Raw genomic sequence first — 13,803 nt, 5'->3', positions numbered from 1 at the left:
AAGATGGTAACTTAAAGATGAATTTAGAGAAAGACAAATTTTTATTAGATTTTATTTATTCATGAGAGACACAGAAAGAGAGGCGGAGACACAGACTGAGGGAGAAGGAGGGTACCTGCAGGGAGCATGATGTGGGACTCATCCTGGGATCAGGATCATGCCCTGAGCCAAAGGCAGATGCTCAACTGCTGAGCCACCCAGGCATCCCCCAAAAGACATATAATTTTAAGACCACGTTCCATGAAATAAAATCTACAGCACTCTAAAGCCATCTATTTTCTGAAAGACTAGACAAGAACTCCAAAGAATATACTGTACAACGAAAATAGTGTTTGAATAGGGAGTCAAGTTAAAATATGTCCTTTATTGAAGTATTAGATACAAAAAATGTTTTGCAAATTATGAAGAACTCTACAAATATTAAATAGGATAGGTGTGGTAAAAGCACAAGTATTAGGGTTAGTCAGCCTGGCTTGAATCCTGTCTCTGCCACTTAGTAGCTGTGACCTTGACAAGTTACTTAATCCCTCTGAGCCTTATTTTCTCAACCATAAAATATAAAACCCTCAAAGAGTTTTTGTAGATTAAATGAGAAAATAAAGTGCTTTTTTTTGTAAAGAACTTAGCACATATAGTTAAATAAGGTACCTGTTACTGACATATGTAATGTTGAAAATTTGAATCTTTTATTATTCTATTTTTAACTTAATGGCAAATATTGGTTTCTTGCGGGAACTGAGACTACTCTGGAATCATGAGAGGATTTAGAAAGGCTCCTTAGAATGGCAGCAGGTAAGACAAGGTGGCCCAAAGTGGCCAGTATTGTTTCATCAGTCCTTTCTTTTGAACCTATCAAGCAACACAGTTGTCCATTTTCCAGCCTGTTATCAGTGAGGAGCTTCCCTGGTGCCCCCACCTCCATCCCACCTCCTGCACTTACAGGAGGCTTAGCAGGCCAGGCTAAGGTCAGGCAGGTGAGATGCCAAGGGTTCGAAAAATAAGGAGCCCCAGGCCACGTTCCCTACACAATTCTTATTTCCACACTTCTCCCAACATATAGATTGCCCACATTCTTCTCCACTCTGGGGGGGGAGGGGTGACTCTTTCTTTCCACTTCATCTTTTTCTTTAAGATTTTACCCATTTACTCATGATAGGCACACAGAGAGAGAGAGAGAGAGAGAGAGAGAGAGAGAAAGAGAGGCAGAGACACAGGCAGAGGGAGATGCAGGCTCCACGCCAGGGGCCCAACGCGAGACTCGATTCCGGGTCTCCAGGACTACGCCCTGGACCAAAGGCAGATGCTAAACCGCTGCGCCACCCAGGGATCCCTCCACTTCCTTTAAAAGCCTGTAAAGGTTCACACAGTTCGGTGACTAATAGCCTCTGCTATTGTTGTATCCTAGAGTCTATATGTTTGTTTCCATTTTGGATAACTTCCATTTTTGAAATAATATTCCTGGTTTTTTTTTCTGTATTAACATAGGAATCTCTCTTTGGTGGAATCTGAAAGCTTGCTGACAAAAAAGTGATATACTTGAACTTCACTTTCTCTGTAACTCAAGAGTAAAAGAAAATCTGTTTGTAAAAAAAAAAATGAGTAAATTCAGCCTTAAGTGATCTGACACGTTTTGTTTTTGTTTTTACCTTTATAGTACCAGGCAATATCCTCTTTCCCGGTTTGTAACTCTAGGGTATCTCGCTATATAAGAAAAACCTTTAAGCTGTTTGATTTGTTTCTTTATGGCATCTGAAACATTGCCTTTCAGTTGCTTTATGCCTCATCACGTACAATTTTTGAGAAAATAAGGATGTGCTTCCTCATTCATCAAAAGAAAGTAATCCTTTTTTTAGCCAATGGTATTTTGAGAACATCCCTTTCTAGAGTGTACATCTAATTATGGCTATTGAACGGGAATTGAAGTTATTATTCTGATCCACTAATAAAAGTGTGAAATGATATATTAAATTCCAAGTGTCACCATTACTACGTCCTACTTAACAGTTCCAATTTAAAAATCTATTGTAGGGCAGCCTGGGTGGCTCAGCGGTTTAGCGCTGCCTTTGGCCCGGGTGTGATCCTAGAGACCCGGGATCGAGTCCACGTCAGGCTTCCTGAGTGGAGCCTGCTTCTCCCTCTGCCTGTGTCTCTGCGTCTCTCTCAGTCTCTGTCTCTATGAATAAATAAATAAAATCTAAAAAAAAAAAAATCTATCGTAAAGAAATTACGTCGCGTATGTAAGAGCAATTTCATCAATGGTATTTTAAATTTCATATTCCGTCTCGACTCCAAAGATGTTTAAACGTCCTGCTCTTCGAATTGAGGGCATTATTTCCAGGGCGTACTAACGAGGTTCTAGGAAATACCTGGCGTCCACCGAGGCTTCACCTCCGAAGGCCCCGGGTGCAGGACCCCGGGAACCCCAGGGTCTGGGGGGCGTCCCGGGCCCAGCGGCGTGGAGCCAGCGCTGGCGCTAAGGGAGCCTCGCCGCTCGGCTTGCAGGGCGCCCAAGGGCAGGACCCCCGGGGAGTCCCCGCCGCGGAGGCGGAGCCAGGACGAACGCGAGGTCCAAACACCGAAACAAAGCGGGGCCCCGGCGTCTGCGACGGAGGCGGCCCGCAACGATCCGCGCCCCCGCGATCCCACGGCCGTTCACTCTGGTTTGAGGGGGAAACTGTAAATATCACAGCAGGCGCGCACTCTCCGAGCGGCTACGAACGGGTCCCGGAGTCCCGAGGTGGAGCGGCCACTGCTTTCACGAGGGCAGCAGGAAACATTTACCAGGTTAGCGCATCGCAGCCGCGCGCTCCACGTTTCCTCAGAAAATTGAACGGCACACGCTCCACAAAACGGCAGGGTTCCCGCCGCCTCCCGCGGGCGCCTGCCTGGGAGGAGCCGGCGCGCAGGCGGGACCCGGGACCGGAGGCCCGCGGCACAGCCGGGGAACCCGCGAGGCCGCCGCACCGGCCGCCGACACCGCGGACGCTCGACGTGCTTCGCCGGCAGTCACGCCGCGGGGCGGGCGGAGACGGGGCGGGGGCGGGGCGGGGGCGGGGCCACGACGACGGCCCGCCCCTGGGGCCCCGCCCCGCCCCGCCCCGCCCCGCCGGGCCGTTTGATTAATGACTCCCACCCCTGTCAGAGCCCCTCAGGTGGGTGCGGACGCCTGCGCGCGTCCTGCCGTCGCAGCCCTACAGCGAGCCTGGCCCACACCCGCCTCGCCACGGGGGCGCCCGCATAAAAGGCGCGGCCAGCAGGGGCTGGAGGCGGCTGCCGACTTCGGCGGGACGGGGATGGAGTGACCTGTGTCGCGCGGCCCTGGCCACTCAGACCCAGCTCGACGCTCCGGGCCCGCGCGTGCAGCGGAGCGGAGCCCTGCACGGCCGCTCCGGGAAAGGTGAGGACCTCGGGCCGACCCCAGCCACGCCGCTTGGTCCTCAGGTTTGTTAGAAGAGCGGGTGTCTGGTCCAAGGTGAGGTCTGGGGGTCCCCTCTACTCCCGCAGGAATTAGAACGAGCCCCGCCGTCGCCACCTCCCCGCCGCCCCCCGATGCCTGGCCTCGAGAGCGACTGGTGCGCGGGCTGCCCGCGTGGGCGCCGAGGAGCCTGGCGAGGCTGGCCAAGTGCGAACAAGTTCCGAACCGGAGCTGGGCTCCCGAGACCCTCCTTCCTCGCTAGCGTAGCCCTTTCGCTTCAGTCGTCCCTGAAAAGTAAAGCGGGCACCGCGCCGCTCCTGAGCCTTCTAAGCCCAGGCCCCGTCGGGCTGCGCCGCTCTCCCAACACGCCCCAGTCGGAAAGGCCTCCTCCGCGAGGACGCCCGAGCCACGTCGGTGTCCCCGCCGGCGTGCAGCCGCGCCGAGAGGCCTGCGCTTGCTCGGGGTGAGCCCGACCCGCGCCGGGCCTCACCGCGCCTTGGGTCCCTTGCAGGGCACGCCGCGCGGGAAGCCGCCATGGACCGCGACGGCCCGGCGAGCAGCCCCCTGATCGCCGGCAACGAGACCGCGCCCCCGGTCGCCGCCACCCGCGACCCGAGCCCGGGCAGGGCCGGGCCGGGACCCGCGGGCCCTGGCGGCGGCGGCGCGCGCCTCGGGGGCGGGCGGCCGGCGGCGGCGAACGCAGCGCGGGAGCGCAGCCGCGTGCAGACTCTGCGGCACGCCTTCCTGGAGCTGCAGCGCACGCTGCCGTCGGTGCCGCCGGACACCAAGCTGTCCAAGCTGGACGTGCTGCTGCTGGCCACTACCTACATTGCTCACCTCACCCGCAGCCTGCAGGACGACGCCGAGGCGCCGGCGGACCCAGCGCTGGGCGCCCTGCGCGGAGACGGCTACCTACACCCTGTCAAGGTAGGCAGGCTGGGCGCCCTGCGGAGCTGGGGTGGGGAGCCGGGCCCCTTAACCCTCCGGGTCGGCACCGCCTGGGCCGATGCCAGGAGCTCTCCCACTCCCCCCTCGGGGAGAGGCGGGGAACAGACCCGGAGAGCTACCTTGGCCGGCTAGGGCACAGGTACCGAGGTCCCCCACTGCATAAGGCTAACTCCAGAACTGTTCCCGGGCAGTGGCTTTACATCCGAGGTGGCTTGGGTAGGAGGGGTGACCCACGCCACTTACAGGATGCAGCCTGCGCGATGCCTTTCCTAGGTGAGAAGTTTCTCGGGAGTTCTGGTTGGCAAGTTCTAGTGACTTTTAGTATCTGATTTACATTTGTGAGCTTTTGAGAGTTTTAAAAAAGTGTGCTTAATTTACATAATTACATTTCCATCGCGGTTTTTATCAGATGGTTGAAAAATTTCACGAATTAAGGGGGGTGATAGAATTATCCCTTTAAATAATCCAGGCAACCATGTTGAAAATTTTTTGTAGAACTGGTAAGAACAAAATGAAACCGTTCTGCCATCCTACGGAGTAAATTTTCAGTCCGTTTTAATAAAGGTTAGACAGTTACGTAGAACGTAACGTATCATGGGTTAGACAGTTACGTAGAACGTTAGAAAAACTATAACGCATTTATGTAATTTTCACAATAGATTGGGGTATGTTAATCAAGTTGATTCAATACTGTATTAAAATTCTGTAGTGTGCAAAATTAGATCATAGAATCCATTTCGTAGGATTTTTTACATCCCATATAGATAAAATGGTCAGGGTTGTCATTTAACATTGTGTATATGGTTGTGATTTATCACCTATATTGCAGTGTTTAGACTCTGCTTTGTTTTTTTCACCTAGATTTGATTGTTTCAAAATCCAGCATTCAACTGGCTTTCTGTTGAAAATGCATTATCTTCCCTATATTTTCTAAACCTACAGGTTCAAGTTCTGGGTTCTACCATTCTGAAATATTTTGCCACACATGCAAATAGAAAATTAGGACAGCCTTAAGCATATCAGTCAGTGTTCAATTCAGTGAATAATCACTGAAATTTCAGTAGTAATGTACACTCCCTGATATTAACTGAACTTAAAATTCTGTGGTGAGGTTTAACAGTTTACTTTGCAAATATAATTAACATGATGATAGGCTCAAACTATTTTGAATATAGAAATTTGGAATATCATTTACTTACAATTATGATAGACCTCATTATATTCATGTGTTATACAATCTCTGCTAAAAAGTCATTCGTTATTAATTATGGGTTTTGCCTTACCGTCTGCATTAAATTGATACTCAAATATATCATTAATATTAGATTTCTGTTGACTCGACATTTCCCATATACTCTAAAAAAGTTTAACATTAAGTAGACTTTAATACAGAAAGCATTTGTTAAATGCCTCTGTGGGATATAGAATTCAGAGAAGAAATCAAATTGTTTCACCTTTGTTTCTTATAGTATCTTTTTGGATGAATACTGTTAATAATTTTCATGTAACAATAAGCTTAACAGGAGTTGATTCTTTTTGTACTTGATTCAGGCACCAAATGTTTTTGTAGTTTTACAACTCTTTTAAGAAAAATAAAATCTCATCTGTTCTTAAATCAATTATTTTTATTTTAAAAGACAATTCTAGGGATAATGAAACAAGGTCAAGGATTACCTCTGAAGTGAAATTAATGATGGTTGAACAAGTGACTAGTCTTTTAAAATCATTTACTGTGTGTCTACAGTTAGGAAAGTGAATACAATTAAGAGTAAGACTCAGCCCCTGCCCTAAATAAATATATAATAGAGACAAAGACAAAAATAAAATAATACTGTAAGGGATAATGTTCTGTGTGCCATAAGAAAGCTATAATCATGTGCTTGTGGAGGTTTGGAGGAAAAAGATTTCATACACGTAATTGAAACCACCTGTAACACATTATTTTATGGATATTACCAAATGCTTAAGCATTAAGTCTATCTTTGATTAATCTAATGCAAAAGAAATAAAAATATTCTGATTATTTGTATTTTTAGTTAACTAAGTGTGTTGTAACCCTTAGTTTAAAAGTGTTCCAAGATGACTTTTTTCTGCCTTACAACATTAAGTATTACTATGTCTTTGATGATTAAAGATCAGTTAACAGATATTTCAAGGCCAGGATTTTAAGTCATCAGTCCTTATTTGGGGGAATTTACATTAAGAATATCTCATGAAACTAGAAGGTTTAAGTGACAGGGATCCTGGGGAATAGCCTAAAACAGCAGTTTCCATCCCTTTGGGATGTGAGCAATTTGATCAGCACCAGTGTACCAAAGAGCAATGATCCTCTAAGAGAACAGGGATATTTTTCAGATTCTTTTATTAGGAGAAAAGTACAGATGATTTTATTAATTGCATTATCCCTGGAGAATCACTATTGATGATATACATATAAAATAATTTTAAAAATAAATACAAATTTTTGTTATTTTGGGGTCATTTAACTCCAGAATTCAAGAGCGCATTTTTAAGGTTTTCGGGTTCAGTTCCATTAATTCTGTGAGTTTGTTAGATTGTTCTAAGCCTAATGAAATATGGTTTTAAATAAACTTTATTAGGTAAAATAATAGGTCAGGATTATGTTAATCTACACAATGTTAAAACATTCCATTGAAAAGTGAAATGTAAAACAGTCTACTGGCTTTTTTGGCATGATACTGACATGCAGCCTAACCAATATTTTATTTACATTTTATTTCTGACACTTAAACTATGTATGTACATTAAATTTAGTTGAATAAAATTATCAGAAGCCTTTTGGAAAATCAAAGTACACAGTTCTTCAAGTTTTATTAAGTTTGTGAAAAATGAGGCAAAAATTCACATATAATATATGTATTTTTTAAGATTTTATTTACTTATTCATGAGAGACACAGAGAGAGAGGCAGAAACACAGGCAGAAGGAGAAGCAGGCTCCCCATGGGAAGCCCGATGTGGAACTTGATCCCAGGACCCTGGGATCACGACCTGAGCTGGAGGCAGACACCCAACCACTGAGCCATCCAGTCGTCCCAAGCATTAGGTTTTTATGCTCATGAATATGACACAAAAATTTAAAAGTTTGAGAGGCACATGTTTATAACATGCCAAAAATTCTACACTTGAAATTGATTATTTTAGCCCTACACTATTCACTACAAGTATTACTTCTGCTTGGGCTGCAATAACAAAATATCATCGACTGAAAGTCTTCAAAAACAGAAATTTCTTCTCTCATAAGTCTGGAGTCTGGAAAGTCTAGGATCAAGGTGCTGGCCAATTGAATTGCTGTTAAGAGCTCTCTTCCTATCTTGCAGTTGGCCAACATCCCTCTTTTTCAGGAGAAAGACGCTTTCTCTTCCTCTTCTTAAAAGACCATTATACCATTATGAAGGACTCACCCTTTCAACCTCATTTAGCCTGAATTACCTCTCCAAACGCCATCATTTGGGAGTTAGAGCAAGAGCATCAATATATGAATGGGGAGGACAAGGCCGAGACACAGTCCATAACACTATGGCAGAAGGTTCTTCAGTATAATGCAGGACTTGAATCTGATCTAACATCAGCTCCTGACATATCAGAAAAATGCCAGATCAGTTTCTAAAACTCCTCAGGTTATCGACCCATGATAGCAAGAATCCCAAAGACAGGACCCGTGATACACCCAGAATGTGTAAGTGTGGGTTAAGAATCTGAAGTTCTTGGGACGCCTAAGTGGCTCAGTGGTTGAGCGTCTGTCTTTGGCTCAGGGGGTGATCCTGGGCCCAGGGGTCGAGTCCCACATAGGGCTCCCTGCAAGAACCCTGCTTCTCCCTCTGCCTATGCCTCTGCCGCTCTCTCTGTGTCTCTCATGAATAAATAAAATATTTTAAAAAATTAAAAAAGAATCCGAAGTTATTATGGTCTTTTTTTTTTTAATTTTTATTTATTTATGATAGTCACACACAGAGAGAGAGAGAGAGAGGCAGAGACACAGGCAGAGGGAGAAGCAGGCTCCATGCACCAGGAGCCCGACATGGGATTCGATCCCGGGTCTCCAGGATCGCGCCCTGGGCCAAAGGGAGGCGCCAAACCGCTGCGCCACCCAGGGATCCCGTTCTTATGGTCTTTACCTTGTTTATTTTTTTTTTTTTAATTTTTTTTTTTTTTTTTTTTTTATTTGTGATAGTCACAGAGAGAGAGAGAGAATGAGGCAGAGACACAGGCAGAGGGAGAAGCAGGCTCCATGCACCGGGAGCCCGACGTGGGATTCGATCCCGGGTCTCCAGGATCACGCCCTGGGCCAAAGGCAGGCGCCAAACCGCTGCGCCACCCAGGGATCCCTGGTCTTTACCTTGTTAATGATTGTATCTCTATTTGAACACTGCAGATTATCTGTCAGGCATTTAAGAATGTTTAATAGTGTTGTGTAACCAGGAGTGGGCTTGTGAATGTTTGATGATAAAAATAGCCTACTACTTACTGCAGCATTTACTCTCTGGAGAGTGTTGGATCCCGTTGCTGACCTTTGGGAGTTGCACTTTACTAATCTAAAGACTTCTCTTAGGCAGCCCGGGTAGTTCAGTGGTTTAGTGCCACCTTCGGCCCAGGGCGTGATCCTGGAGACCTGGGATCGAGTCCCATGTAGGGCTCCCTGCATGGAGCCTGCTTCATGCTCTGCCTGTATCTCTGCCTCTCTCTCTGTGTCTCTCATGAATAAATAAATAAAACCTTAAAAAAAAAAAGACTTCCCTTTGTATAAAAGTAGTATTTCTCTGACTAGTTTTCCAAGGACCTTAGAACTGATTATCAGACACCCCTCCCCCCAAAAATATCTGAAAGTACTAGTTATGTAATATGTTTTTTTTTTATCACTGGGTCTATTTGGCAGTAAGTGATACTATTTTTTAAAGGTTGTCCAATTTTAAGGTGAATTTAGAAAAATCTCAATTAGAATACAAATGTGATCATTACTGAAACATGAATGCTGTATGATCCTGCTACATCCAGATATTTATTTTGGGCATTTTATCTACATAACACCAAATATTCTAACATTTGCAACATCTACTTTTAGCTAGATAATTTTTTCTTAAGATTTTAATTTATCTGAGAGTGAGTGAGTGCAGGGGGAGGGGCAAAGGAGAGGGACAAGCAGATTCTGCCCTGAGCGTGGAGCCCACTCACTCAGGACTTGATCCCAGGGTCCTGAGATCATGGCCTGAGCAGAAACCAAGAGTTGGACACTTAATGGACTGAGCCACCTAGATGCCCTTAGATAAATAAAATGTTTAAATAGTTGAATTGGTCACTTTTCCTTATACTTCTGTGACAAGTGAGAACATAAAATATTTACTATGTATAACTCCTTAAAATATCTTTAAAGCCAGAGATCTTGTTTTAGGCTTAATTTTATTTTAGATTTAGTTTTAAAATAAAATACTGTTGATAGATATATTTTCCTCCACTTAACTATATTCATACTCCATGACTTCTTGAAGTTCTTGTCCAAATGCACCCATATTATTTTCTACAGTTATGATCAAAGTCTTGGCATATTTTTACTTTTATTGTTAGCATTAATAAACATTTTTTCATGTTGTTCCTCAGACTTTTCACAATTACAATTGTTACTAGCTTCATGGTACTGCATTTGCCTTGAGGCAATCGGAATTTTTGATATTACTATAACAGACATTATCTGTCATAGATACTAACTTTTGGATTCTTGTTTAAATATTCTTTTTCAGAAATGGCCCATGCGATCAAGATTATACATTGGTGCTACTGGTCAGTTTCTGAAGCATTCTGTGTCTGGAGAAAAAGCAAATCATGGCAGTACTACAACAGACTCACAGCCTTAGGTTTTGCCCTGGTGGGTGCTAGTACAAAGTGGCATCTATTGTTTCTAAATAGTAGGAAATCATTCTATATTTATTACATCAGACAACAAACATCATTCCTGAAAGTTTACGTATGAATCCATAGTGGGAAGTTCAGATTTACCTGTTTAATTTAAATAAATGTGGGTTGAAATAATCAGTCTTATATAAAATACACAGCTTATCTATCCATTGTGAGAAATAGTTACTACTATATAGTGCAAGAAAAAGTATAGGAAAAAAAAGACCTCAAAATCTAAGAATTGTGAATATATCAAAGAATGCACATGTCCTCTGTAGTGTATCTATTAACACACTGAAAACCTGATATCTATCAATAATTTTTATAGTTTAAAAAAAATTAGACACCAGTATTCCATTTTTGTGAAAACCAGTTTGTGCTTAAGTTGGTCTAAGAAGTCATTTCAGTTGGAAAGTGTGAGATCATTTATTCAGTTTTAGCTGAGGATATGGAATGAAAAGATTGTTGGGGTAATATGAAGTTGCAATAACTTCTGCAACTAGTGATTTTTCTCTCAGTAAACTTGTTTGGAGTATTCGAATACTTTATTGTATAGAGCTTGGCCACCTTTCCTAGATAACTATGAAATACCATGTTTCCAAACTGTGGAAGGCTTTGGGAATCCCTGCAGCCCAGTGTGAACAGCAGGTGAGTGTCACCGGGCAGCAGGGTTTGTCACCCTCCTCCCTGTCATTCCATATCCATCTCACCCTCTTTCAGGTCCTAGATTAGATGAGCAGGTGCAGCTGCAGCCACTTAACAGAGAGTCAACCTGTCACAGTCAGGGCTTCTCCCCCTTGCCAGTTGCTGTTCACAATCTACTTGGCCATTATGAAATAGGAGAAAACCTGTCTGATTTGGGGATTCTGGCACTGATCTGCACTGTGAGGGGGTCTGAGGACACTGAGTGGCTACCCTGAGCTAACCCAGGCCCGAGTTTATCCCCCTGAACCTGCCCGCAGACTGAATCCATCCCAGGAATGTCCTCTGCGATGGGCCTCTCCCACCGCACTCCACACCAGATGCCCAGGGAGCGGCTGCACTGCCAGACTGTGCCAGTTTTAGTTTCCAACAGGAGCTCGGGGATCAGAGCCAGGAAGTAGAAATGTTGGTCGGGGAACACACTGAACCCCAAGCACGTCTGTTGTCATGTCTTGACTCTCTTCTTTTTCTCCTCAGTCTCTACTATTCCTCTTTCAACTGTAAAGTTCATTTATTTCTCAATAACCTAGTGTTAAAGTAGCTGAATTTGATCCAGGATTAGCAAACAGAAAAGTATAGTAATGGACTTGGTTGAACCGCTTAATATAGCTGTTGAACCATCATTTTATTTTTCTCCTCCCTGCAGTTTTCTTCCAGCTCTTGGCAGCAAAATGAGGTAAAAGACCATTTGAAGGCAAAAACCATCACTCAGCCGCACATGGCCATATCTTGGCTCATATCTGATAGCTTATAATTTTTATTATTTTAATGTGAATACGCCTTGTGATGTGACCAAAGCATGTCTTTACAAGAAAAGGCATATAATAAAAACTTTCTACATATTAATAGGTAGCAAAAATGTTTGTATATTTAAATATTTGTGAATATATTTACCCACTCATATAACATTGAAAGGAATAAAATGTAAAATGAGATATGAATTCAGCCATTCACTATTGTAAGTTATTGCCATAAAAAAGTGCTGAGAATAATCTTTTATCTTAAGGAATGAAATCAAAGTTCTTTAAAGTTACCGACTGAACTCTAAATGCCACATTTAATACCAAGAGTTTGAGAAAAATGGTTTTCTTGCTAATAATCTATTTGGCTACAGTTGTTAAAGCATTTAATTGGGTTAAAACTATGACTTCTGTTGAGTTGCCAGACTTCCCTAAATCATCCTGTTAAATAGTTAAGCTTTGCCTTTGGCAGTATTACTTTTTATTTCTTCTTGTCCACTTACAGAAAAGAAATGTTTTAATGCCAAAAAAGTATATTTCTGTCATAGGTTTTCATAACATTTCATTAAATTGCTAAATATGCTAACAGCTTTTGGTAGATTGGAAGATCTCAAGGGAGAAGTTGCATATTTTCACCCAAAGACTGAAAGGAGCATGTTGTTTTAATTAATGGTGCATGGTCAGGATAAAGGTATTATTAAAATAAAGCATTAATTTGAAAATTAACTTAGTCTGTTAAATTTGCATTTGTCTCTTGGGGTATTTAACAAATATTAAGGTACTTAAGGTACATCTGAAATCTTTCCAGAAGATAGATAACTATTTACCATTAACGTCTTCACCGTGCTTCCCTTAATGGAGTATCTATTAGGACCAAGGAGAGGAGGTTTATTTGGATCATAGTATTATCCTACAGTCTACAAGGGAAATCCTAAATTTCTGTCATTTCACTCAGCTCTCAGCAATATGACATACATTTAAATTCCTCTAATGAATATTTTTTTTTAACTTTTTTTTTTTTAATTTTTATTTATTTTTGATAGTCACACAGAGAGAGAGAGAGAGAGAGAGGCAGAGACATAGGCAGAGGGAGAAGCAGGCTCCATGCACCAGGAGCCCGATATGGGATTCGATCCCGGGTCTCCAGGATCGCGCCCTGGGCCAAAGGCAGGCGCTAAACCGCTGCGCCACCCAGGGATCCCTCCTCTAATGAATATTTTAGAGGATATGGAAGTGCCTGTTTAGAAGTATAATCAGTTACAACAGTCTTTAAAAGTATTGTTTCCTTTTCTGATTATAAAAATGCAACGCTGTTTATTATATGTTGATTATGCATCAATAGTTATACTAAAAGTATATATATATAGATAGATAGATAGATATTCCCTGTTTTAAAAATTAAAACTTAATAATAAAAGGGGTAATGTGGCAAATAGAAGTCCTGCAATTGAAGAGGGTCTTTGAGATATAGAGTAAGCGTGGGGAAATCTAAACACACGTTACCTGGTAATAAAGATGGGTTTTGCATTTTTATAAGGCATATTTGGCCAAACTACTTCAACCTGCAGTTATAGATATTCTAAACAGTAGTTTTCTTATCTATTCACGGAGACTTTATTTAAACTTAGAAGAAGCTGTGCAAAAAGAAAATAAATGCTGATTGACCTTACTGAAGTACCCACTCATTATTTTATTAAAATTGTTTTTTGGTCAAATTATTCAATAATTTCTCTTTCTCTCACAGGTCCTCATTTTATATTCATGAAAGCAACTAACCAGTTATTATCAAGAAAAGAGAAAGTATTCAGACTCTAGTAAGATCTCTCTCCCTCTGTTTCTCTCTCTCTCTCTGTTTTTTAGTGGAGAGAGAATTCTATATTTTCAGCACATCATTTATTTAAGCCTTAGGGTACCATTCTGAGGAAATAAGCCAAAACAGCCAAAACATTTCTGTAGTGGCTTACATGATTCCCTTAAAAATCAACACATGAATTGTATCTGATGTAATTATAAGACAAGTTGCCTGTTGGCTCCACATAAAATTGTATTCTTAGCTGGCAGGGAGAAGAAATTATAAATCAAACAGATTG

General features: G+C 42.9%; 2 protein-coding genes and 1 long non-coding RNA gene across 8 annotated transcripts in view; 2 read left to right on the top strand and 1 right to left on the bottom strand.

Moving 5' to 3' along the window:
* Positions 1–2,774, bottom strand: part of LOC112678567 (uncharacterized) — a 46,925-nt gene extending 44,151 nt beyond the window's left edge. Inside the window, exon 1 of the long non-coding RNA XR_003147674.3 lies at positions 2,367–2,774. This is a non-coding gene — a long non-coding RNA (uncharacterized LOC112678567). The remainder of the gene's footprint in view (positions 1–2,366) is intronic.
* PPP1R42 (protein phosphatase 1 regulatory subunit 42) overlaps positions 1–12,439 on the top strand; it is a 68,167-nt gene extending 55,728 nt beyond the window's left edge. The window contains exons 7-8 of one of the 3 annotated variants that reach the window (XR_007407040.1): positions 10,118–10,919; positions 11,620–12,439. The gene's annotated coding sequence lies outside the window, so the exon portion shown is untranslated. Of the gene's footprint in view, positions 1–1,485; positions 1,867–10,117 lie in introns of those variants that run through there. The other 2 variants (XR_007407039.1, XR_007407041.1) reach the window with 2 other exon arrangements.
* On the top strand, positions 3,950–12,439 carry TCF24 (transcription factor 24). 4 transcript variants are annotated; one of them, XR_003147671.2, is made up of 4 exons: positions 3,950–4,342; positions 10,118–10,242; positions 10,848–10,919; positions 11,620–12,439. XR_003147671.2 is itself a non-coding variant. In XM_025477895.2 (3 exons), the coding sequence occupies exons 1-2, from the start codon at positions 3,950–3,952 to the stop codon at positions 10,229–10,231; spliced, it is 507 nt and encodes a 168-aa protein (XP_025333680.1). In that variant the 3' UTR covers positions 10,232–10,242; positions 11,620–12,439. The 4 variants fall into 4 exon arrangements, 3 of the variants coding, with proteins under 3 accessions (XP_025333680.1, XP_025333679.1, XP_025333678.1); XM_025477895.2 differs by lacking the exon at positions 10,848–10,919; XM_025477894.2 differs by having other exon boundaries at positions 10,848–12,439.
* Positions 12,440–13,803: the final 1,364 nt, after the last annotated feature.

This window comes from Canis lupus, chromosome 29 (assembly GCF_003254725.2).
Source record: "Canis lupus dingo isolate Sandy chromosome 29, ASM325472v2, whole genome shotgun sequence".
Taxonomy (NCBI): Eukaryota; Metazoa; Chordata; class Mammalia; order Carnivora; family Canidae; genus Canis; species Canis lupus.
This window is presented reverse-complemented; position numbering and strand designations above follow the sequence as displayed.